General features: G+C 35.1%; 1 protein-coding gene across 5 annotated transcripts in view; it reads left to right on the forward strand.

The window, feature by feature from the left end:
* Window positions 1-27,546, forward strand: part of TNFRSF19 (TNF receptor superfamily member 19) — a 56,936-nt gene that overhangs the window by 14,395 nt on the left and 14,995 nt on the right. For all 5 annotated transcript variants that reach the window (XR_008435895.1, XM_053971387.1, XM_053971386.1 and 2 more), the window contains 2 exons: window positions 7,231-7,409; window positions 10,060-10,145. Coding sequence is in view for 4 of the 5 variants with exons in the window: in XM_053971387.1 (XP_053827362.1) it covers window positions 7,231-7,409; window positions 10,060-10,145 (265 nt within the window). In the remaining variant the exon portion in view is untranslated. The remainder of the gene's footprint in view (window positions 1-7,230; window positions 7,410-10,059; window positions 10,146-27,546) is intronic.

Consider the following 27,546-nt stretch of genomic DNA (forward strand, 5'->3'; position numbering starts at 1 on the left):
GTTCTAGAGGATGTTTTAATTCATAAAGGCACTTGTAAGTATGGCACTTTATAACAGTGGGCTAGTACTATGTGCATTTATATAGTCAGATAATATACTTAACTAGTTGGCAAATGAAACCCAAAAGCATAAAAACTAAGGCCATCAGTAATTACACTCAATTTAATAAAGAAACGCTAAACTAAAACAACCAGACTATAGTTTGCAATAGTACATTATTGAAATTATGGTCTTGCTTCACCTATTTTTGTTTACAGTCTGATAGGCCTGATTCTTAGGGCTAGTTTGGTGTTTTTGAAAATATGAATGCAAGGCTTGCTTAATTTCACTATGTAAGCAGTTACTTGTCACAGACAGTAATAAACTTTCAAAAATACTTTTTCTTCTATACTAGAAATGAAATAACAGATTTTGATCAAACCTAAATGAGTGGAATCATAATTTCCTTTATAAATAGAGGTACAATTCTCTGTGAATCATAGTGAAGGATGTGATGCTATGGCTGTAACTGAAACGTGGTTGAAAGTAGTCATGTAGAACTACAGCTTGAAGCAACAAATATGTAAAGTCAAAGGTCAGAACACAAAGGGAAGAGGCATTTAATGATACACTTGAAGTAATTTGCAGCCCAGGAGAAGTTTCGTTTGCTTGGTTTTTTTACATGCGAGAAAGCAATGATATAATAATGCTATAGTTTAATAACAGTTTCTAAATAATGTGTCAGTTTTCCTATTAAATATTTAGTGCTCATGGCTAAAACTCGATATACTGCTGCATGTATGAGCATGATTGTGTGTCTGAGTGTATAGTAAAATGCAATGTTAGTAGTGCAGTTTTTGGTTCCGCTCCCCCTGAGTGTTTTAAGCAATTGACATACAGGTTTCTTTTTTATGTTTGTAACGAAACACATCAGCCTGTATTGTTGAATGCAAAAGCCCAGCTTTTCTCATCTTGTGTATGAGAAATTACTTTACCTCAGTTAAAATCTAAATATGTAGTTTTCTTTCTTGTTATGACTTTTACAGAAATACAGGGCAAAACCCCAGCTGTGTACTGTATATATGTATATGTGTGTGTGTATATACTTATTTTTACAACTTCAATTAGATATATATATCTTTGTTGCTATACTATATGAACACTTCACCTTTCTAACTGAGGGAAATGCTGTTGCCCTTTCTCAATTTATACATGAGACACTAACATAAATCAACTTGCCCATGTAATGCAGGAATATTTTGGTAGAACAGAGTAGACAGAGGCCATAGAGTGGAACAGAAGCTTTCTCTTCACAAGGCACCATACAGACAAAACAAAGGATGATGGGCACAAATTGTACCAGGAGAATCTTTTTTTTTTATAGTGAGAACATTCATTCCATTTCCCTAGAGTCCCCTCACTGGGAGCTTTTGGAATGCAACTGGACAGGGTGCTAGATCATCTCAGATCAGCTCAGGTCCCTGACCCATGGAAGTTTGATTCAGATGTTCTTTCAAGGTTCTTCTAACTGGCTGTTCTGGGATTCAGTGGTGAGTCTTTTAATTTTGGTTGCAAACCAGTGCTCAATCTATTGGATTGACCTTATTGTATAGGTAAGCAACTTCAAACACCTTTGATAGCATGAAGCAAAACAAAACCAGCAAAAAACCCAGCCTTATAATTCTGAATCTAGACCATTCTTTTCTGCTTTTGCTGTCACAGGTTAATGGGGCTCTCTTTTTCAAAAATATTTTTAAAGTAATTTTTTTTCCCTTCAAGTAAGAAAGAATAAGTACCACATTCAGCTTTTCCTTTCTGATTGCCTATATACTGTTCTAACAACAATGCTGCAATGTTACATTAGCTTAGAACCAAAATCCATTGATCACTTATGTTTATTGTATTTTTATTAAGTACTTTTAACATATTGCCATCAGAAGAAAGGAAGCTTTGTTCTTTTATCAATAGAATTGATGGGGAAGGGAGTGAAAGCTGCTTCCCATGTTTTTTTGCTTATATTTGTTAATTTAAAAAAAAAAATCTCTGTATAGCCTTTTCTTCTTATAAATGTGTCTTTGGCAATGTTTGTGAAGCCTTTGAATCACTGAATTAGCTTAGTTTTCAGTGTGTGCAGTCTTTGTTTCAGGTTGTTTTTTTGTGTTGTTTGGGGTTTTTTGTTAGGTTTTTTGGGTTTTTTTTCTTTTTTTGTTAAGCAGCGCTTTCTTCTGGGGTAGGAGACTGAAATGGTTGTGTTGATTCAGAAGGAAGTGTTTGTTTTGTGTGGCTCAGCATTATGGCACTTCTCATTCATTTAGGAGATAGCAAAGCATCACATAGTTAAGCACAAATCATTTAATATCTTTTATTCTTTAAGTGCCTTTGCCAGTGCCTGAATAGTCATTGGTTTGGCTTGATAGTAACAGCCTTTCATCCTATCTTATACATGTTTCTGAAATAAATCAAGCCTTATATATTACTGAAATTTATACAAATCACAATTAATGCACAAAAAAAAATGGCATAGTTTGTGTTTCACCTTTTTCTTAAAGATGTTCAAGTACGGAAATGAAAGTCCTTCAAGTCCTTTCACCATCATTTTTTTTAAGTTATGAGCTGAGCCTGTGCACTGAGGACAAAATATGTCAAGGAAGGAATAGAAATCAAGAGGTGAAAGGGAGAGTGTCTGAAGCCAGCACTGCCATCAAGTAAGCCATGATAAATATTGTCAGTGAGAGACAGCTGCTGTACAGAGAGCTGGTGGGACAGAGGCGGCTTGATGGTTGCTGAGCTGTGTATTACAGCTCGCTTCCTTGTACCAGGTATATGGTGAAGAAAGAGGACACCTGCATGTTGTCTCAGAAAAAGGAATTGTGAATTAAAGAGGCAGGTACTGTTTGAAGCTTCTCGTGGATGTGCCAGTCCTCACACAAGAACGTCAGAGTGCTGTGCTGCGACCGATGTGTTGTCAAAGTGAAGCCACCAAGAGCAGCTGCTGCCATGTTTAGCAGTCACTCTTAAATTTTCAAAGCAAGAGAGCTGCTTGTGAGGAAGCCTGCCAGATCTCAGCTCAGGAGAGGCCAGCATATGCTTCTGGAAACTGAAGCAGCTGCATGTAGGCATGTCAAATCATCTTCACTGAGAATTATTTCTGACCCTAGCTGTGCACTTTGACACATCAGCTAAGTCTGATGTTTGCAGCATGCTGTTGCAGCCTGTCCTGCTCAGAGACTTCTGCTGATAGATCCAGCTCATTATTGGATTCTAGATGAAGCTGAGGTACTTTAGGAAGCTAAAACTGTGTGCTATTTAAAAAGGCCATGTACTCAAAGGTATTAGGAAAAGCTTCATTTCCCAGCACCAGTGTAGTGCCGCAACCTGTTAAGTGACCCGACACCAATTAAGTGTCTTAATGCCTAGAAAACTTTTTCTTGAGAATACCAAGTATTCTTGTAATCATCATGGCATAAGTGGAACTGCTTTGGCTGTGTTGTCTAGGGATTTACATAGTTTGTGGATAGTCAGTGGAACTAGAAACAATTCTAAAATGTACTTGCAGATTATGATCTTAATGATGCCTGAAAGCATTTTTTAATGAAATATGAGGTTATTTTAATTGAAATAATACTTAAAATCTAATTCACTCTTCATTTACTGTCTGTGTTAGATTCAACTCTTAGGGAAAAACCATACCACTTAACTCCAGCACCCTTTATAGTCTGCTCGGCTTATGGTTGTTCTGTCTGGATCAGTGTTTGGGTAGTACATAGTGAAAGAAAACTTTAACAGTAGCCTGGTAGTTCTTGAAGAGGTGTCTGCATTATTCTGTGCTTTTAATATTTTTAGCTAGAAACAAAATTATGAGTTTGATTAACTAGTTTGCTACAGATTCTTAGGCAGCCTTGACCAGTCACCCCACTTGATACCTCAGTGAAACACTTCTGAACAGAGTTGTTCTGGAGATACGTAAGTTAAAGGTCAAGAGATGGCACATTGCTGGGATAGTGAAAGCTGTATAGATATCAAGAAAATTGAGGTGCATTTGAATTCTGAATATTTTTTTTTAATTAACTTCAGTTTTCTAAAGAAGTGTTTTAAGTTTTTATGGCTTGTCCTGTGTATCTTTTGAGAGAGAAAATTTTCATTAATTGAAAAGGGAAAGGGAGGAGTGTGCTAACTGTTCTTCAAAGAAAGCTTTACAACAGAAAAAAAAAAAGACAGCATATATTTGTGCTCTTTTATTTCTGGCACAAAAATATATATTTTTTTAAATCTAGCTAATCTATATTAAAAATTTTATTTCTATTTTCTGCAATCCTAAGGTCAAATGCCACAGGAGATGAGCTCTCTTTTAAAGTTAAGAGTGGGAGGATGGAGAGAGTGAGGGGGAGTAGGGAACTATTCAGATCTCATCAGCCAGATAACTTGACAGCTTTGTAAATAGAACCCAGATAAAACTGGTGCACATCAGTTTTGCACATGCACTGATAAAAGATGAACAGTCAATTGTTTGTATCTTTGCTGGACTGCTAAATTATAAAGTCCAAGATTGCAAAGGGGTTGAATCCATCATCTAAATCATGTCCTTCAGTTTGGGGAATGTGATTAATTATGAGTACAGATCTTTTTAAAGTACTGCCTGGTTTATAAGCTTAAATATTTATTTGCACCTGCCAGGCAATTAACTACCTCAAGTATTATGTGAACATAAAAAGCACATACATAAAGTTTTAGTTGTTAAGAATTGGTATCTGTGGAATTCCTGACAAGGACTTAGAAACCATCCTTGAAAAGATGGGAGACTGTAAATTGCTTGGACAGATTTCTTTATGTTGCATCCACCATTTTTATAGATTTAAAGTAAACCATTCCATGATGCAAAGGATCACTAGGATGCGTCCATACATCCAGCTATAGCAAATCTGATCTAGAAACAATTTACTTAGCTTTGGTAGTTTGGACCAGTGAGTGAAAGCATTTAATTCTTATTTCCTGCTTGTTTTTTGATCCAAAGCTTCAAAGGTAGTCTGGAAAGGAAAACTTATAATTAAGTTAATTCAAGCCTTATATTTGAAAGTTTGATAGGACTTGGGAGGGACTGATTCCAAGTGATTTATCAAAAGATCCGGATATAAATGGTTTAACTGAGTGCTGTAATGTATTCCATAATGCTACTATTTGGATAAGCTAACTAGAAAGAGTAGATATTTAGAAAAAGTGTGTTAAAGATTAATGATACTCAATTTAAAAGTTTATTTAGACTTAGGGAGAGCAAAATCTAGCACAAGTTTGTCTGGTTCCAGTCCCTGGTGGTAATAATGTAGCTTTGTATACAGTCTTACAATTGCATAAATGAAATGGAGTGTAAAAATTAGCACAGGAAGGTGCAGCTACAACTGACATGACTTTGGCATTGATTCCTATTAGAAACTTGTCAATTTGAAAAAAAATGGTATAAAATGTTCTATATCTGAAGTAAGTAAAAAAAGAAAATAAATATTTTTATATTTTTAAAAAACTTTTGGCCTACCAGCTTTAATATGATTCCAGTATATCACAGGAGGACTGTGCTACACAGTGCATGAAACTGTAGGATGTTTTTTTTGTTTTGTTACTAACTGCAATGATTTGCCTGTCTGCTCCTTGATCTGAAAAGTACTCAGTAGTAATAAACTACATTTCAGCTAAAAGAAAGCGAAACAAAAACTAAAAATTATTGTTTAAGTTAGTGGATCTAGAGACAGAGGAAGAAGACTATTTTTAGTGTCTTTTTGTAATTGCTTTCGTAAATTGTTCATTTTCTGCATACTTGAGGGCTTGTTCTTCAGAGAGTAAAGTTTATTCTTAACATAAAGGAAAACTAAAAATTCTTAGAATGTCCTGTAAAACACGTCTGAAGTTGTTTATTGTTACTTTATCATTTCAGGTTAGAGGCACTATAAAATGCCTATTGGCCAGCTTGATCATAGATGCTTCTCCCATAGATGCTTTCTCAGCACAAAGCCTTGGAGAATCCAAGTGCATTGGATCTTAGAGAATTTGAGAGTGTTTCTAAAATTTAAAAGCTTCTTTTTTTTGCAGCAGATTTTGTTTGGTTAGTGACTTTGGGAAAAGTTTTTTATATGCATCAAACACGTGCATCATGCATGTTTATATACATCAAACTGGTGGAAACATCCTCTGAAGTTGCCCTAGCTGAAGATTTCCTGCAGCTTTCACACTGGGAAGATGCCCTATTCTTCCACTGAAAATACCTACTGGAGAGCAAGGTCCCCATGTTGCACCTTTCCTAATTAGTTCTTTCTTTTGTTGTATTCCCCTTGCAGTTTTGTAATGTATCACTAATGCATCAAATAGAACTTCAAAGTACCGAGCAAAATTGATAGGATAGAAGGAAGAGTAGCTCCTAGTAACTAGGAGCTAAGAAGTTGATTGATAGTTCTTGGTAATCAGTTCATAGGATTCAGTCCCCAAACTTTTACATGCGGCTTGGTGTTTATTTTTGCAGCTTGTCCATTGTATTAGGTGCCCTTTTGCAAATGAATGGAAATAATGCCTTTAAACTGCTAAATTTGGCAGAAATAACCAACCATAACAATATTACTTGTATAATACAATATTGTGCCTCCCTGTGATCTGAAGCTCTATTAAACTTTTCCAGCAGTTTGAGAACTGTTTGAACTGCAGTGGGTTGAGTTTTTGAGATTCTTAGTGGCTAAGCAACATTTTGTGCCTAGCTGATGGTCATTAACTAGCTCTGGTTTATTTGGTAACAGAAGTCCCAAGCTTTTGAAGATCAGTGCACTCTCTTTGGCAATTAACTTTGTTCACCTTAGCTATGAACCTTAATATCAAAGTGCTTCTTTGCTGTTTTTGTAACTGAGTAAGTGCTTTCATACTTCACTTGTTCCAGTTTCTTCGCTTTCACATGACTGACCTAATTAAAAAACAGACAGCTCAATAATTCTACCATAAGCTAGTAATAATGAAACTGTGGGAGTCCTTGAAGCCCTTTATCATTCAAATACACAGTGGTTTCATGAATAAAGTGGATGACTAAGTATTACTTATAGAAGTAAGGGAGATTATTAGCAGTGGAAGACACATTTGAACTTGCTGAAAGGCTGGCTTTTGTCTCGAGAAAGACCTGCTCTCAGTAATAATTACACCAGGTCTTCATTTTATCCCAGCATTCTCTTCTTGTTCACGCTCTCAGTGACTGAATAGCTTGCTATTGCTTGTTAATCCCTGCAGGAATGCGGCTTTGGATATGGGGAGGATGCACAGTGCATGACATGCAGGCCAAACAGATTCAAGGAAGACTGGGGCTTTCAGAAGTGCAAGCCTTGTCTGGATTGTGCCTTGGTTAACCGGTTTCAGAAGGCCAACTGTTCTGCCACCAGCAATGCACTATGTGGGGACTGTTTACCAGGGTAAGACCATTACTGAAGATGAGACTTAAACAAATTCTAACCAAATTTACATTAAAATTGCTTGTTCTTGTTTTCTGGATAAATGTTGGTACCCTTTGTGTATGTATGAAGGTCCTATGTTCTAATCTTGGCCTTACTGTATTATCTGAGCACATAATTTCTGAATTGCAGTAATAATTATCCACAAAAATGGTTTGATAATTACCTACTTGGTCTATGAAAGTATTGTCTGTACAGCACCTGAGCAGAATACCTCAAACAGTGTTATTGGTGACTTAGTTCATTGTTATAAACATTTAAACATTTGAAAACATACACTGCTACCTTTTTCAAAAATTGTCACATTATTTGCCTGCAGTTTTCCCCTCCTTAGGTCAATGCCTAATAATTCTCATGCATATATATTCTGAGGTCAAAAGCAGTGGCTGTGATTTACTGTCTGAAATTTCTTTCACCTTTCTTTTCTTCAAAATTCATCAAGCATGATCCTAGCTGAGAATCATAAATTAATCTGAAAGAATTATTTGCTGAAACTGCTGTTATAAATCAAGAACTGTGCTTTGTTTGTTGTCCTGTCATCCCAAAACTCTGTTGTCAATTTTCTCTGTTCGTAGTATTAAATCTTAAGATCTCTAAAAGGCTATTCTTTACATTGTTGCCAAGTTCTAATATTATAAACACCTGCCATGAATTTGTAAAAAGACACTTTTGTTGCTTTTTTGAACTGGTAATTTAGCTGAGAGTAGAGTATGAGAAATGATTTGCAATTGTAACAGCCTTTGTATTTTCAGAGTATCTATTTCAGACATGCTTAAAAGTTCATACATTTGTTTATCTATATTTCAGCTGTTTTATTATATATATATTTTTTTTTTATTTTTTTTTAAATACCAACTATGAAATACCTGAACACTGTTGAAGCTTCTGCCATTATTCCTTCTCAAGCCAGAAGTGAAATCTCTTCATTTAAAAGCACTTAGTAAAGGTTTGGTAACTAATGTTAGCTTAAGTCACTGTAAAAGAAGGTGCAGCCCCAGGCATTATAGATGTTACTTACAACAACTTTTGATACTACTTGCAGCCACATGGTAAATTGATTTATGCTCTTATGGCATATTAATATATATGTATTGTAGGGCTTACTTACTTGGCAGGGAGAAGATTTTCTTATTCTGTAAACAATATAAACTGAATTTTGGAAGATGAGAAAGGAAAATTAAAAGGAAGCCACATTAGGACATGAATTAAAGGTAAAGCTAAACTGGAGGGCCTGGGAATGCTCCTCAGTATTCCAGTCTAGAATGCATCCTAGATAGGTGTGTTGAGTATGTTTTAAAATGAGAGCTGCTTCCACAACCTGAGTTTTTTGGCAGCAAAGCTGGAAACAGGAGGAGGGAGGGAGGAAATAATGGCCATGGCATGGGTAATCATGGGATATCTGGTCTGGATGTTTTGGGCAAGAGAACTTTAAAACACACCACCACTCATACCTATCCTTTAGTTTAGATGCTGCCCAAACAAATGGAGGATATAGCTAGCCTAACCAAATAGCTTAACTGATGTTTTTCCTCTCAGCAGTCTTATTTATTTCTTTTTTGCATGGGTTTCCAACATGCCATTCTCTGTTGTTCAGCTCCAAAACACTACAGTGAGCATGTCAGCTAAAAACAAATATTAACTTATTTTGTTCAGTGTAAATGATCACAGTGACCCCTTCAGTCTTGCAGCCGATGGATCTGTTTCTGTTCACATTGTTAAAGCAGGAGTTTCTTGAGCAGTTGGAAAACTATTTGCTTTAGCTGATAAAAGCTTCATACTTTAATGCTATTTGCAGTGTTAGGAATATAACATCAGTAGAGTTAGTACCTTTTATTTAACGTGCCACTACCACTTTAGAAAAAATTCATGTACTCACATTGAAAAGGCCACTGCTGCTGATTCTGTCTTAGTACTAATGAATGGCTAAAAGACAGACAGACCTATTTGATTAGGAGCTGTAGGTAAGTTCTTTAGAGGATGTCATACATAAAAATTTGAAATACAGCATTCTAAAGTTCTGCTTTTTCTTTGGTGCTACTCTTGTTCCCTGATTGGGCATATAGGGTTTTGCCAGTCACTATAGGCAGTCTGCTCTTCAAACATAAGCTAAGGAATAAAGTTCTTGAAGGGTCTTTAAATAAAATGTCACTGATATCCAGCCTGTTATATATTTTCTGAGGTGATAATTATCTTATAATATATAAATCAATCACTTCTATTTTTTAGACATCTAACTAAGCTTGCATAAGGTAAGTTCTTAATGTGTGTCATGTATGTTGTGATCTGTGTGGAAAATGGGATATGAAACAGTTCTGGAGATTTTGGACAGAAATAATTTCTTCTGTGAATATAAGATTACAGTGACCATGCATTTGGACTAACAGATCTAGATGTGTTCCTCAATTTATTTTCGATCTGTCTTGTACTATTAATTAATAGCTACTGTATTTTTGTTTACTTTTATTTTCTTCTATTTCCTGATTGTTTGCATTGAGACACAGATTGACAAAACTTGCAATTATAGAAGATTTTGTTAAAACACCTGAATTATTTTGTGAGGAATAATAACTGGTTTCGATTAACTATTTTTTCACATTCTTTTATCTTCTAGATTTTATAGGAAGACTAAGCTTGGAGGCTTTCAAGATATGGAATGTGTTCCTTGTGGTGATCCTCCTCCTCCCTATGAGCCTCACTGTAAGTGCTTTTTTCCTTTAGAGTGTTTTCTCTTTTAACTTTAGAGCCTGGCAAAAAAAAAAATGACAGTCACAGTTACAAACTCTTTTTAAAATTCATTTTCTGATGTTAGTAAATGATTTTGTTCATACATTTCAGCAGGTCCAGTACTATTATTTAGAAGTTCCACGAATAACCAGTCCCTTGCAGATAAACATTCCTGTCACACCACATGATCAGGGAGTCTTGACTTCACTTCTGATCTTGTCTTATAATTTTTTAAATTTCTCTGTTAATGCCAAAAGAAAAGCAATCTTCCCAGACCCTCTGACAGCTGTCAGGTAGGGTAGTATCTTTTCCTGATACCCAAAAAGGTATTTGTTGATACCTTTAAAAATAACTTTTATACTCAGGTTACAGTGAGAGAGAACAATATAAAAAACAAGTTTATATTCTTCTATACCATTAAAAGGAAGTAAGTAATTGGTTTCTCTATTTGTTTTTTGCCAATGAGAGAATTAGTATCTCTTCAAAAGGAGAGGACCTTTTTTGTAGCAGAAGCCTTGTTACCACTTCTTCCAAGACTGTTGGTGGTCTACATTGCATCGTGATTTTAATTCAATGAAAAGAGTGAACTGTTCTTTTTGTGTTTATTGCTGTCTTCTTTATAAAATAAAAAATACATGTGATTCAAGATAATTATGTGGAAAATCTTGGGTTTACTTCTTTGTTTCTATGACTGGGAAGTTATGTTTTAGGAGTTTTTTTCCCTTAGTCCAAACCAGAACATTTGTTTATAGAAAGAATAAATTATATAAATTTATGCTGCTTTAATAAATACACACAGTTTCTTATAAATATCCTTTCTTTTTTTCAGTTGTGTAAAATTAAAATAGAACCAAGTGTGTACTATTGTGCATTAAACCCATACTTTCTAATAGTTTTATATTATATTAACTTCAATGAAATAATTCTTCTTCAGCATTTCATATATTGCTTAGATAGACTTTTTTTCAAATAAATCAAACTTTCTTCTTTTGTTTCCATCCTAGTTTTAGTGCCTTTTGGGTAATAAACTTCTAAAACCAGATTTTCAAACATTTTCCATATCTGTAAAAACTTTTACTTTTAAGGACTGCAACACTCAAAGCTGGTAAATCAGAGAATAAGTCAAATAAGTTCTAATGTTTGCAGCAGTAACTCATGCCCATGTATAACATAAGCCTAGAAAGTAAATTCAAAAATACTCAACTATTTTTGTAGTCTAGACAATATATTAGAGTGTTTAGAAAGAATGTTCCTCAAATCAAACACTGTCGGATTTGATGCCAAGAATGAAATGCTGATCTCAACTTACTGAAGTAAATAACTCAAATTCAATGAGTTGCAGAAGTTATTTCTAGACAGAGTATAGACAGGCCAATTCCTTCAACTGGACAAATTCAGTATTATCCCCTTTAACTGTTTTTACTCTTTTTTTATCTCCAAAAAAAAAAAAAAAGTTAGTGAGATGTCATAATCTCATTTTATGTGGTTTTTTTTCTCTTTTCTTTTTGTTCCCTTCTAAGAAAGTGTGATCATCAAACATGAATTCTGTTCTCTAGCATAATTGAAGACAGGGAAGAAGAAATTATCTCTCTTATCATTTGGCTTTGACTGTAATTAGTGACTTGTGTATTTCATATTTTTCAAAGTCACAAATTATTGTTTTGGAAAGGTGATGAAAAAACAGTTGCCAAGCCTTCTGAAATAACTCAGATTGTTTAGTTTATAGTGATTTGGCTTTTGTAATTGAGCCTGAGCTTGGATCCTAAATTGAACCATTAGGAAGCTATTATTCATTTTAAATGGACAACAGGCAGCCCCATGGAAAAGAGCATTTTCTCTGGCACAAGCTGCAGTGGTAAATCCAGATTAGTGACATTTTCATTCCCTACTCTTGTGGCTGACACACCACCTTTGGCTAAATTACAGAAGTAACAGCAAAGTTGTGAAAATTGGCAAGTGTTTCTAGCTTTTACAGAAGCAATAATAAAAGGTTTGAAATCATTAAAATGTTTGTTATTTGCATAGTAACCACCCATTAAAATCCTAAATGACAGAAATCCTACATGAAGTACACTTGCCATATTGTTGCTGTGCTTTTCAGAAGCCTTTTATTCAGAATTTGTGTGTTGATTCTTCAGGTTCTAACAGCAGCTGCCTCCGTTTTGGAAAGTGTATATGCCTTCCTCAAGCAGCCTAGGAAGTTTTTCCTACAACAGCTAAATGAACTGAAGTACTTTTGGGGTTTACTTAGCATCAAATAGGGGGAAATTTAGGTCTAAGTAAAAAATATGATTCTGTAAGGATACATAAATAATGTGTGGAACATTTTCCATGTAATGGTGAAAATGTTAGTGGTCTATTTCAATAATGGCTATATTTTGATAGTTAAGACTGCATTACTTGAAGCTAAGTGGAGACAGACCATTAAGTGTGGGACAAGCTCTCAATGATCAGAGAACTAAGTTCTAATTCTGTGCCTTTCTTATCCTTCTCTCTTTCCACTGTGAAACAGAAAGTCAAATATTAGTGCAGCTAGCTCTTATGTTACAGATGAAAAGGAAAAGTTTAAATGTCCTGTTTCAATGAATTAATTGTCCTCCAAGGTGTGTGGCAATCTTTTGTTTGCTTAAGAACATTACCATAAGGGCACAAAGGCTCACAGCCCCCTACCTGGACTACAGGTTCATGTTAAAGCTGAGACATGGATCAAATTCTTTCTAGTAGCAGTTGATTATTACCCAGTTAGCTATAAATCTAAATACTTGCTTTTATCTTCTTTCTGTAGACATTTTAAAACAGATCTGGTTTAAATATTTACTCATGAAAAAATGAGTTTGTGAATTGCTGGAGGCAAAGTTGAAAGGATTCTATAATGAACAGGTAAAGAGAGTATTAGAGGCCAGGAGAATTGCTATCACCTTTGTGCAAACTTTAAAGGGGGACACAATGACTTATGTGTGTTTTTAAAATGTCAGAAAATTAAATACACAATTATATAGTTATATTTTAATTTACTTAGTTCAGGTAAATAAACTGTATAGACCAATCTTATGTATTTGGTCAGCATCTAAATATTAGAGATGAAAGCATGTTTTTAAAATTGTGATTTATTACTTTGTAAACTGAAGACATTTTTCCTCACCTGAAGACTTTTTTTTTTTTCTCATCTGAATGACAGAATATTCTTTGAATTGTGAATTAGAGTGGAATTAGAATTTATCAAAGATGTAAATTCTGAAATAGAAGGTAATATAGACTGTCCAAAAGTGTTGTAACAGTAACATTGATATGGTTCAATGATTCTTTTTTCTTAGTACCAATTTAGATTTGCAGAATTCACTCTCCTGTCTGCTCAGGTCACTGTTGTGCTTTCCCCACGGTTATGCTTAAAGTGTTACTGAAACTAAGTAGGCTAGACTGTGAATCTATCTGTGATAGAAAAAGAATTAAAATAACTCCCTTCTTAAGGTTATTTTTAAATCTAATGAGCTCGTTAACCTCAAAACACTTGTCTCCTTAACTTGTGCCACCACATGTGGGCATGGTTCAGGTAACAAGCACATTTTCCAAAGATACCATTGCTTTCTTGGAACAACCATTATGTTTTCAGCTAGTCTGTCTTAGCAAATAAACAAAAAAAAACCCAAAAACAAAAAAAAACAAAAAAAAAAAAAAAAAAAAAAAAAAAACCAAACAAAAAAAAAAAAACACAAACAAAAAACACACCATTACAAGTCATACTTTTTTCAGTCATAAGAAGATGGTAGATTAAAATTGAAGCAAGAGAATCATTATGTCAGATATTCTTACAATTAAGAATTTTGTATTGTTCAACTCAAAATGCAGAAAAGCCCTAGAGTCACAAGAATCCTTTAGTTTCTGGACAGGGTTTCTACTAAGCAGAAGAGCCTGTGACATGGAACTTTTTTGAGATGTATTACAAAGATAGTTCTTAGAACTTCCACATTAATGTTCTTTTCTGTATCAATCTAAAATCAGTGATGTTCCCCTTTTATGTGCAAATTTAATGTAGAATTTGGCTGTGCAAACAGTTAATTTGGAATAAATTGAAAGAGTCAAGGCAATGAGAAAATTAACACCTAGAAAATTAATACAAGAGAGTATTTTACAGCCAATTGGCCACCAAAATAACAGACTTTTTCCTCTAGTAACCACACTGCTACATTTGTAAAAATACTGGTTTTTTACATCATGAAAAATTGCACAGATTGTCCAGCCAAATTCATTCTTCCTTCTCCATGATTATTTCTGCTTGTCTTCATGGCATAGATCAAGGAGCATGGGAATCTGTGAGGGACAGGATCAGGGAGGGATACCATTCCGTGTGGAGCTTGGGAAACTAGCCTCTACATGTTCCAGGAAATAAACACATTCTTTGCTTCAATGAAGCAGAAATGTTTTGTTGAGTAAGTCACAGCAGTGGACATATCTGCAGTTTGATTGTAACATCATGTGCTTTTGAAATAAACCGGCAATCAGGTCTAAAATTGCTATTTTTTTTCACCATGAACGATATTGATTTCAATTATAAACAATGTCTCAAAGTAGAAAAGAAACAGTTTTTTACTAAGGTGAGGAATAAAAGTAGAGACTACGGCTTGTTGAGACAAAATACATAAAGAAGTTCATTAAATGTGAAACATTACATTTTCATGAGACATCCATACCTTACCTACTTTAAATTTTGTTTCTTTAAGGAACCCCTATGACATTTTGACTGCCTTAACTAAGATTGATCATGAAGCTCCCTTTACAGTTTTCTTGTGTAGATTTTTTATTAGTTATTTTCTGTAGGTTTACAGTATTGTTTTTTCTGGGAACTAAATATAAGGGTCCTGGAGCTGTGTCACTCTTCAAATCTACAAGGTATGCTGTTTCACTGATGAAAAGTACTATAGAAGGGACAAAATCTGGTGTTATTTCCTTCTAGCTGGTGTTAAAAGTAGATGGTGTAGGAAAAGTAAGATTTCACGTAGGTCTACTTATTTACATTAACAAGATTAGGATCTGTGACTTTGTAAACTTTCATGTGAGTGTAATGGGTATTGGGGGTATGCAAGCACTAAACATCAGAACAAAGAAGATAACATGCTAGAAATTTCAGTCTGCAGGTTTATAACTTACATTGTTTTGTAAGGGGGGAGCTGGAAGCTTGCTGGCTATATGTGTATTCTGTAAAATACTTTCACTAGGGGTAAAACAGAAAAAAATCCCACTGTCTCAGCTTTGCTGAAACTTTTTATATTATTGCATTAAACATAAATACATACATTTTTAACTTGAGAGTAATTTTTGGATGACATTCAATTCCACATTAGTTCCACTGTTCATATAGTGGATTTTTAATATATTTGTGTCACTTTCTTTTTTCTGTTTACAGAATTTTGTGATTTTAAAGCTGTCAGGCTCCAGATAATGTTTTTCCCATCAATTCACTTTTTCTGTACTTTTATTTGGTTGCTTTATACAGTAAACTTTGTATTACTAATGCAAAGCAGCCTTTCAAGGAAGGCTACTTATGTGCATGAGGCAAATGGCATCTGAAAGTATATAGCAAGTGAAATTGTTCTTAATTATTTGGTTGTGTTCCAGCATATATCCCCTTCTTATTTCAGTATTTGTTCTGATTTGAGGTTACCTAACAGCACTTCTCATAGTCCTCTTTGCCGTTTTGAACACTGATAGAAAGCAGCTGGAATATTGCATAAACCTTTCACAGCATTCATAAGCAGTGACAGCTAATTTAAGTACAGATAATAGCATCATTAGCTTATAAATATCTCTGTTTTATTACAGAGACATTGCCTTCCCATTATTTCAAAACTGAAATGGAGACTTTTGTAAAAATGTAGTAAGTCAGTCTGATATTTTCCATATGTGACCTGATGATAGAGTAACTTATCTTCAGGAAGTCTGAAACAAATTCCACAAGGTGTTTAAGAGAGATGAGAATTGCTATTCATGTCTTAAAAAGTTTTATTACAATTTTATTTCTTTCACTCATCATAAAGAGAGTTAAGCTAGGAAACCTAAATGTTTTTAATTCATTGTCCTTGGTAATTGAGTTGGTTCTGACCCATTTGGTTTCATGTATACCTTGGAGTCAAACAGCTCCTTTTCTTACTGTTCTGAATTTACTTTATATGTTGGGCTCCACTTCTAAAAAAAGTTGTAAAAAAGAGAGGGCAGATTTTTCTTTATTTTAATAACAGTGGTATTACCACTAAAATGAGTTTAAATAGTTCTGAAGCATTACTTAGTGGAGAGGAAATTCAAATACATTGCAGTTTAATCATGTTCTAAAACTTTCCCAACTTTGTCCTTGCATGTACCTCTTATTTCTGTGCCTATATGTATGGAAGTACTTCATTATGTAGCTTGTTAACACTACATATGTATTATGGTTAGTAGACAGAAAGGGTCAGAATTGTTTCCCTCGTTTCTATCTGCTATCCTGTCTATGCCTCTTCAAAAAAAAATTTAAAAATAAAACCAAGCCTAAACAAACCAAAAAACGCCACAAATTTTCCATAGAAGAAAATTTAGCGTATTAATTTAAATGGCATTGCAAGGAGGTGCAACTCCCAAACCTAACAGAATTTCTGTTAAGCTGGACACTTTACCAAGGAATCAAAATTTGGAAGCTGAAGCTCTCAGGGCATCCAATCAGTTTAAACTGTTGAACTTCTGCCCACTTTGTTGCACTATCTTTAAATGTTTTCCAACATTCAGTTTATTTTTTACAGTGGAAAATTTGTTTTATCAGAAAGATTTCTAATCACATCTATTACAGCTTAATTCTGCAAAACTGTAGGTGTGAGGCCTCTTCCAATGAATTGATTCACTTACTAGTAACTTCTGTAGAACAGGAGTATCTAGTATAGTATGTCTGCTCTATTATGAAAGTCTACAGTAACCTCAAGTAATGAGTGTTTGAAATTTCTTGATTTTCTTTGATGCTCCTACAATGACAATAAGCAGGGTCCTTATTTTGTGCCCGGTACCTAAAGTCTAACTTCAATTTCTTTGCACAGTGAAATTTCATTTCATGAAGTGTGTTTCAAGTAGCCCAGTTCAAGCTAGGAACTGAAAGAACTAGGCTAGTAGCAAATGCTTTAGGGGTATCTCAGTATAGGTAACATTAGCCCTGTCAAGTATCTAGAGATATGCAATATGTAAATATTCGAATAGAGGCAGGATTCTGGCTCCAAAACTGTTGGCATCACCAACTGTCCTGCTTGACAGCTACCTAACTGTGCAAACAATTAAAAGCCCAAGAGACCTACAATATTTCACTTGGTCTCCAGGAGTATATCACAAATTTTGGGTCCAGGAGGCTTGGACACATTGCAGCTTTAGTTTAGGCCAAAAGGTTTGATTTACCTGCTTTGCTGTTACTGCCCTGGAAGGAAGTACATATGCATGGACTGGGCAGGATGCTTTAAACAGGTATATAACTGGACAATACAGACCCCTTTCTCTATCACAGCTGATCCAAGAGGTAATGGAATTGGAATTTAAGGAGGCACCTCCAAATTTCTCTGCACCCTTCAGTGGTCATCCAAAGACTTTTGCAACACTGAGCAGTTACACGCAGCTGCCACCAAAGCCATCAGGATCTTCAGGCTAATTGCTCTGTTGCTCATCTCTGAACAGTCTGTTCTGTGGTGCCTTCTGATGGCAAACTCAACAGAGCAGGTTGGGATAATGTCTGTATGCCCTTTTCTTGCTGACTGCTTTGAGTGCAGAATTCTTCCCTTATCTTGTGTACTGACTGTGTGTTGGCTCCGCGCCGTTACTCTTTGGTTCTTACATCACCAGTGTTCTGTCACAGATGTGTTCCCAGCACTGAGGATGCAGCCAGGTGTTGCCTGCTTGGCACTGCAGGGCCTGGGCCTGTTTGTGATCCTGGTTTCATGCCTTCTCCAATTAGCACGTTGCAATACAGCTCAATGGCTCTAAGATCGCTTGTTGAGATAATTACACTGTTTATAATTTTCACATTCTGACTGCAACCCAGTCATGGTTAAATAATAGAATCTAATTTACTAATCACAGCTTTTCAAAATGAGGGGAAAAGCATATCTGCTCTGTTTCCTGTTTGCATATCCTGATGAAAGTATACCAGTAAGACTGTTCTTTTTTTGACTACAAATTGTTCAAACAGTTATGAATTTGAGTTGTGTTTTTTAAGTAAAGTTCAGGCTATAAATTAGTAAATTTCCATTTAAATTATTATCTTACTAACCAACTCAACTCTATTCCTTACTTCCTGCTTTATGTGTGTAAAGTACAGGTGATTGGGTCATACTTTCTATTTCAATTATTCTGCTCTTTAATCTCAAATAATGGGCAGTCCTCTGTTTTGGTTACTACCTTTGTATTATTGAGACTGACCAGCAAGTCATAACGGAGGTCTGTTGATAATATTCAATGGAAACTTAAAAAGCTGAATATGACACTGTAGAGGCTTTGCAAAGGTTTAATGCATTGCTTCATGCACTATAATGAGTAATCATCTACATCAGGGAATAAATCTACACAAAAGCATCTCTAGAAGACATTCTTCTGTGTTAACTGGTGTGGGTTTAGCCCCTTTTAATTCAGAAATGTATTGTCTTCTTGTCTTTCCCTCATTATAATTGTATTTACACTTCTGAAATGCAAATATTTTCTGTGTAAAAAGACAAAATATCCCTGATATACAAATAAATATTTCTGTGGAGTATGCAAGACCGGGGTATGGTTCAGTAACAGAGCTGGCAGTAGAAGTACAAAGCTAATCACAATTTGGATTTTAATGCTTGTGTCTTGGTAGTATTTCTTTCTGGAGGCTTTAGAGAACTTGCTTTGGATCCACCTTTTCTGTGTGTCAATTTCCCAGCAAATTGTTAAACCTTTCCTTTTAACTACATACGGTAATTATAATATGTGATTTTTCTTTTGACAAAACATGGTTTTTTAGATTGAGTTCACACAGGTTTCCATAATTAGGGCTGTGTGAGATGGATTGTGACACATTCTTCTGGATCAAAATATAGGTAAAAAGTTCCATACTGAAGGCCTTTTATATATGAAGGAATGCTGTAGCTTGTGCACCAGAGGAAAAATACCAAACTGGAAAAGCCTAGTTCTTTCCTAGTCCTTTCCTGCTGTTACTTTGTGCAGGCTTGTGATGTAACACAAGTGGGATGCAGCCATAAAGTTTTCTGTTCCAGAACTGGATGAGCTTGTGTCCCACACTAGCGCTGATTGTCTCTCACAGACATTGCTGCAGTTACAAAAGGCTTTCTTGCTCACAGTCATCTCCTGTCGTTCTATATCACTCTCTTTTAAGTTCTGAGTTAAGAACTGAGTTGGCTTTGTTGATTGAACAACTATCCGAGCACTAGGTGGTTATTATTGAGGACATGGATCATTTCTTTAATGCCTGCATCATGCTAATGTCTAGATCTGTACAAGAATTTTCCCTCCTGCCAGTTTAGTATTCTTTGGGGAAAACTGCTTTTTCCTTCCTTGCCACAGAAGGCTAGATTTCTGAGACCAGGGAATTCACCTTCCATTGCTTTTAACTATTACGTATTTAAGCATGGCCAATGTTGCCAGTGGCCCATAGGTGTGACAGTTGTCATTTTTGTCTGCTAAAAATAATTTCAGAATTGTAAATTTAAGTGTTATTGTAAACTTTTTAAGATACATGATAAGAATAGAATTGTGGTTTTTTTTTCACTTTGCTTTCCTAGGTGAACACAGTGTATCTATATTGTTGTCATTTATCCCTTTTTAATCCTTTTGACCACAATGACTATTTTCAGTCTGTGCTGACAGAGTAACAGAGATCTCAGACAAAGAATTTTCAGATTTTACAAAAACAAATGAATGAGTAGTGAAGAGAGACCCACATTAGTGCACTTACTGAGATGAGAAGGTTGTGGCATAAACTCCTGCCACATTTGTTGATGGCAGAAAATGCACAGAAAAGAAAATAATGGAAAACAAATTATAATTTCTGAACCTCTTGAAACTGTTCATTTATTATGATTGGGGGAAAGAACAGAAAAATTTTAATACTAAAGTTTGAAACTTTAAGAAAACCATCTACCTAATATAAAATCTAGATTAGTATTAGCAGTCCCTACTAAGTAAGGTGTTAGCAATATAAAAAATTATTTCAGAGTGAGCAAATATAATGTAAATGGCTCCATCATACAGATGGAAAACATAGAATAAATTAGGAATAGAAATGTCTTTTTGTAACACTACTTGTTCATAACCTCTGGAAATGTAATATATAAAATATATATGGTCATAATCCAGTAAAACTTAAAGTAGATGAAGTTGGCGTGAAGTTTGACCAAGGTGAATTGCTCAGAGCAGCCTTGACTGTCTAGTTTCAGCATGAGAATTGCACTAATTATGTGTAATCCATTTTTATTTGCTAAGAAGTGTATTAATGTATTTTGGAGAGAACGCAGTATTCCACAGTGTTCTTTGAAAATACATTCCTTGTTTCATGCTAGAATATGATGGAAAGTATATATCTTAAAATGGAAGTAGAAATGTCAGCATGTGATTTTTAAAATAAATTGAGTCAAATTTCATTTATTTCATGAATTCACATCACAAGCTCATGCAGCTGATAATAGGAGTTCACACAAGCAGTACCCATCTGGCATTCAGAAGGTTTTATCTGATCAGTTCATGACAACACATAAGGGCATATTTTGTATCTTTGTTCTAACTCACAGCTGGCAACTCTATCTGCTAATCCCAGTGAAAGCTGCAGCTGAAAATGCAAAATTACTTTTGAACTTGCATATCCTTTCCCAGAGATATCTGAAGCCTTGGAGTTGTGTTTCTTTTATGATTCCTGTTAAAGTAGGGAATTGTTGCATTTAGAGTGAAGTCAAGCAATGAATCCTCGAATACCCATTGTAAGACCATGTTTTATTTAAAAAAAGAAAGCTAAGTATGACCAAAAATGCTTAATTTTGCATCCTTTCATGTAATAAAAACTCACTGTAGAGCTCACTTCTTTATTACATTAAAAAAATCCTTATTACAGAATGATGAAGTAATCACTATTCACTTCTAGCTTCTCCATCTAAAATATGAACAAGCAGTTTGCAAGCATGTTTAGTTTTGTTTCTTGACACTGTTAAGTGCAGTTAGAACATTAAATTCTCAACTGCAGACTATGAGAATTTCAATGTGTTTTTTCAAAGCAGCTTACCATACTTCAGTTTCTAGTAGTAACTTGTGCAACCTTTCATCTTATGAGTCAATCCTATAATTAGTATCCTTCTTTGCCAGAGGCATACTGCATGTTTGTTTTAGGTACAGAAAGTCTGCAAGAAATTTAACTTAATCATTACTTTTTAATGTAAGAGCTGGTTAGCTCAATTACACTAGATTAAAGTGAGCTTGAAATTCCTTAGTTACAGAGAAGGGGCTAAACTGTGACCTGTAGTGAATAAGTACTATTTCCTATGGTTTTTTCCTTATGTGCACTTACTAATGTGGGTAGTCCTTCAGCCCAGGCTTGCAGTAGCTATAAGCAATTATCTGTTTTCTGTATGGTGTGGATTTGCAAGGTTCTTATTTAACTTGGCCATTAGGTTATTCCAAATTATTCCAAGATTGCATGCATTGCAGTAAAGTTGCAAAACATTTTTTTTCAGTTAACTTTTACTTTATTGTTTTTAGGGGCAATCTGAAAAAAAATAGTGGTTACAGCTTTTCAGTAATTTTTAGACAATTTCCAATTACAGAAGCATTAGACTGTTTTAAATATATTAATTTAATAACATGCTTTTAAGCTGCATTCAGACTGAAAATACTGGTTCAAATTTATCTCTCATAATCACATAGGGAATGTTTGCATTAGCACCACTTCAGAAGCACTGTGTTTTGGTACCTCTCGTATAAATCCATGCTGACTGCTGTGACTTTGGGTACAGAGTCCAAGCTGTGACTGGCATGTGAATATAAAATACTGCTAAACAAGTGCACAGTAGTGCACAGGGGTTTTTAATTCTACTTGGTGCTGGTAGATACTATTTGACTCAATGATCTTAAAGGACTTTCTCAACTTCTAAGGATTCAATGATTCTAAATTGTTCAGCTACAAAATTCTTTGGCTGTGTTCCACTTAAATTTCTTATTTTTAAGAAAATACAGAAGAAAACATGGAATCCATCTAGGCTCAAACTTTCCATACTGCCAACTCTCTATTGAGAAAATCATTGTCAAGAAAAGAACACTGAAATACCACACCAGAGGACTGGAATTGCCTGGAGGACTGGAATGTATTGGAAGTAGGATAAAATGCAATAGCCTTATAACAAGAGTTGTGTGCTAAGGGCTTTAGCAGTAATGACTCATAAACCAACACCTTATGAGCTTGGAGCAGCCTTATAGAAGGGCATAATGTTCCTACAGATCACTTGGATCCTTCAAATTATTGTCCTCTACTTTGCTCACCTTTAATTTTTTTGGGTGATAAACCTCACACATTGTCACTCTTACTGGTTCACTTGTGCTAAAGCAGTTCTGCCAAACTCCTCTTTTACAAAGATTGTAGAATAATCTCACATGTTATTTTGGGCAGTGACATGTGCCTTTGAGGTCTAGTCCGTGACTATTTCCTAAAAGCATGAGCTCTTTGTTAGAGTTTTTTAACTAAAGGGTTGTGTCCACCAGTTTTAGTAAAGTTTCATTTCAGTCCAGTGGTATGATTCTATGTGCATATTACTGAATGGGATTCGTACTTGCCCTGTCTGCATGTGGAAATTTAAGATGGAATTAGTGCAGCCTAATTTGGACATCTAAAAGTTAATGCTTAGCACTGAAGTTGCCGGCCCAAACTCCCAATCAGGGATGAGAATTGGGTACCTCAAGAGTTCAGGCAAGCCAGATAACGTAAGCTTCAGTGACTAACACTGAGCAGTCGTTCAAGCCTTTTCAGAATAATTGCTTCTCAGGAAATTCTGTTCCTGGCTTTGTTTTAAAAAGAGAGCCCAAGGTGACTAGCTGGGTCTGACTTTGTCTTCAGACCTTCAGACTTCTATAGTTATGAATTTCACCTAGACGCCAATATCAGGTTAGATGAAAACTGCAGTTCAATACTGAATAATTGTGTTTGACTCCCTAAAACCTGATCTTATTCTTTTTTCTTTTTAATTATATTTAAGGAGGAAAATTATTTTTTATAATGTAGATTTTTTTTCACTCCTGCTATACAAGTAAAAACACAAATAAAAAATAGAGAAAAAAATTTTTTTTTACTTTTTGATAAAATGTCTCTTACAAACCAAAGCCCATATTCTAAGACAACTTGCTAAAGTTAGAATATGCCAGAATTGAGGCCTGCAACCATGAGATTCCGTCATATATAGTTACTCTAATACAGGTTGTATTTACATTGTTGCATATTATTTCCCACTGGGTCTTTGTTCATTTAAAGCACAGGATAGGCAAAACTTAAAATTCTGTATTTGCTACACTTTATTTGCTACACACTCTTTTATATTCCATGCAGAATGTGAGGTATTAAATAATGCTGGACTTTTCTGGTGTTCTGCCACTGTAAAGAAGTTGTTACAGATTTTGCAGTTGTGACTGACTTTTATCTTTACAATGGAAGTGGTGTAAAAATGTTTAACATCTGTTAACAAACTGAGACAGAGGAAGTCAAAGGCCCTCAAAACCCTTCATTGATTCTTGACAAAACTAGAGTAGGATGCCGCGTTCTTGACTGTGACTATATATAATTACTACATCTGTGAGCTGGTGATCTGAAGTTCACTCTATACTCAATGGAGAGATTAAGGGTGGTGTTTAAAACAAATCAGACTAATTACACCCTAAAAGAGCCTTTCTCATACCCACACACCCCTCCAGCCCTCCCCATCCACTGTAGGGAAAATTCAGGTGATTCCCTCCAAAGCAGATCTTTGCTTTGGTCAGATGAATATCACCTGCAGAGCCTGACTTGTCAAAGATAACCTTTCAGAATGTCTTCTGTATTCTATGGCTAATTCCTACTGACTTCTGCTAAAGAGGGAAGATGTTATGTTTCAGATTAAGTAATGTAATAAAGCAAGGATCTGGTATATAGCAGCCTTTTGTTCTGTATAACTTGACTTTATCCCCACAGCTTTAAATGGTAAATTAATAACTGCTTTTCATAAGCTATTGTTATTTCTGATGTCAAAGCTACAGCTTTTTCATTTGTAATACAGTTTGCATGTACTTGCACACTGATGCACTGTAGGTAATTTCTTTGCAGTAAATTACACCATTTATGATTTCTGCAGTAATACAAGCTGGGGATGCATGGCCAACTTCTAAAGGTGTTAACCTGTATGTTACAGAATTTTGAAAATTTATATTTAATTCCATGTATTTAGTGTTCCTTAGCTCCCTAAAAAAGTGGTTTTAAAAGATCTCGGGGTTGCAAAGTTAAAAACTTTAAAAATAATAGTAGCATTGGTTATGCAACTCTTAACCTTAATTCAGAATTGTAATTCAGCTCAGCAGAGTGTATTATGAAACGGTCTTAATTACAATAACATACTTTTTGTTTTCCCTAGTGCAGACTTATTTCTGTCCCCAACATGTGCCTTGTGTGGAGAATTTAAGGTAACTTAGTGATATTTGAACATAATTGTAAACAGGAAAAATATACGTGCTGAGCAAGCCTAAGTCTAGTTTACGTAATTTTGTTCCAGTCTACATATTACGTGACTGTCGGCTGTGCAAAGAGGGGCCCTTACTCCTTCTGCCAAAGCTTTACAACTGGGCAAATTCAACTGGAGAGGAGAAATAAGCTTTTCCTAGCTCAGCTTCTAGCCTATGGCTGAAACAATCTCCATGAAGGTGGCAGAAGAGTCTTCATTTCATACATTTTGGCAAAGAGCTCTTAAGCTTTCTCAGAAGGCAGAAACTCCATTACCTCCTCTTTCAAAAGTTGCATCTGAAAGGCATTATAAAGCCATGCTTGTGATTTGTCTCTTAATTTAATTTTAAAATAAGATCATAGATTTTTTTTTTTTCTCCATGGAGTTTTAAGAGAAGTGGAGGCCCCTCTCTGCCTCTGATTAATTTATGGGAAGAGCAAAGTACATTATCCTTCTCCAGGTTTCTGTAACTATAGGCTGAGCATGATGACATAAGGAACTGTGTTACTCATGTGACAGATATTTCAGATTCTCTTCTGTATTTAACCTTTTTGTCACACTGTATAGGAAGTATGTGACCTAATACAGGCCTTTAGCTTCCCAGATAGATTTGGATTTTAAAATTACAGTTTTTACAGCTTAACTTTTGCATACTTAAGCCTTGTCCATTTGTCACTTTTCAAAATGGATACCAAAATACAATGGCATCAATATTTTATGTGTATTGATTTTTAGATTACCCTGAATTACCTGCAATCTGAAAGTTGTGAGTCTTCTGTATTTTATTTCTCATATATTCTCTCAATTTGGAAATAACCTTTTTAAATTTTAATGTAATAAATAGTCCAGTTGAACATGCCTGCACACACATATGTATTTCCAGATCTCTTTTGAATACTGATTTTTTGTTGTTCATATCTAATAACTAGGCTCTTTCTGCATGGGATTTCTAATACTTGGAAGAATTTCCTTAGCATTTATATTTTTCATATTTGGTAACAAAAAATATTAGTACATTTCAGAGAGTTTGAAGAGTGAAGGTGTTTCTAACTATCAGGATTTCGTTTTCCTTTCCCAGTTATTTCAGATTTTAATTTTAGGCCACGAGGCAACAAGGGAAAGGTACTAAAACTTTATTGAATTTTCTGGTAGCTGCTGATACATCTAGCTCTCTGGACTAGATAAGTTATTTGGCCAATTCAAGAAGCTGCTTTTTGACCAAAATAAGGAAATTATTCCTGCACTGAATTTCATATTCAATTCAATATTTTTCTTAATGTATCACTTAGTCATATATTTGTTTTTGAATATAAAATCACTATTTTCTAAAGCTTTAGAAACTTTATGAATTAAGTGTATCACAGTATCCTCTGCTATTCTGATGACAGAACAGCTTTCAAACAGAAGTGATGTAGCTGGGTACTGTTACCTTTACAAAGCATTTTTAAGGCAAGGACAAAAGCCATAATTCTTGAAAATGTATTGCACAGACATGTGCAATATATATTGCATAGTGATGTTTATGGAAATTTGTGTCAACAAACTTAGGGCACAGGCTTGCAATCACTTTGAAATCTTTTGCTTTACTCCCTGGGTGTTACTACAGCTTAACGAGGATAAGGAGGGAAATATTTGGGATAGAAAGTAAAGTGTTAGAAATTACTTCTTGTTGAATCAGAGAGGGACAAAAACTCTTTTATGACTGATTTACATGTAATTTTTTCCTCTACTGGGATTTCTACGAATAAATACATAGATGTATATGGAAGAGCATGTATGCTCCCTGCCTAGGGGCAGGCTTAGCTGCTCTACCAGCCCTCAGTCATGGTCATAGGACAGAGCTTTCCACACTAGTATTTCAATCTACTGAAAACCAATCTATGTACTAATCCAGCCTCATCATACAGCAGCTTTAAGAGCTTGTTTGAACCTTTTGGAACAGATCTGTAACCTGTATGCACGGGATTCACAATGTTCAATTACACTTTTGATTAACGAAAGTGGGTTATTCTCTATTGGCTGAAGAGACAACCTTCAGACATGCTTACTTTTCTGTTTACATGCATGCCATTGTCATTTAACTAGTGAATATACAGGTCGATTCTGAAGGGTTCATGGTCCCCTTTCCTCCCTTAGCAAATGGGTGATGGCAGTATCTGCTCCCATGAACATGGTTTGCTTTTCAGCAATGCAAACTCCTCCTCTGCTTATGTGGGCAGTGTCTTGTCTAAGTGTTTTGGGACTGAGAGCAACAGAGTGTGTACAGAGACTGAATAGAGCAGAAACTGTCATAAACAGACCAAATTGACTCAAATTCTGCACAGGGATATTTTTGTTTTCTAACTGGGTAGTCCTAAAGATTAAATAGGACCTCACATACAGAATACAAAGTACAAAAATACAAAAAGATACTTCATGCTTTCATTTTCTGTTGAAAAGATGAAACAGCTTTCATAGCCAGTGTGGGATGAATAAATTCTAGAGTTGGATTTGAACAAGAGAATAGCCTAAAATAGCATGTTCTATTTCACAGAACATATATTGCAAAGAATGTGGTTAAAAGTACAAGTTAGAGATGATGTAAGAACACAGATTTTCTGCTGTATCTAGCAATCTCATATGTTCTGACATAAGCTTTATGGGACATTGTTTTAACACATGAAGGCACCTAA

The sequence above is a fragment of the Vidua macroura genome, chromosome 2, assembly GCF_024509145.1.
Source record: "Vidua macroura isolate BioBank_ID:100142 chromosome 2, ASM2450914v1, whole genome shotgun sequence".
Lineage (NCBI taxonomy): Eukaryota > Metazoa > Chordata > Aves > Passeriformes > Viduidae > Vidua > Vidua macroura.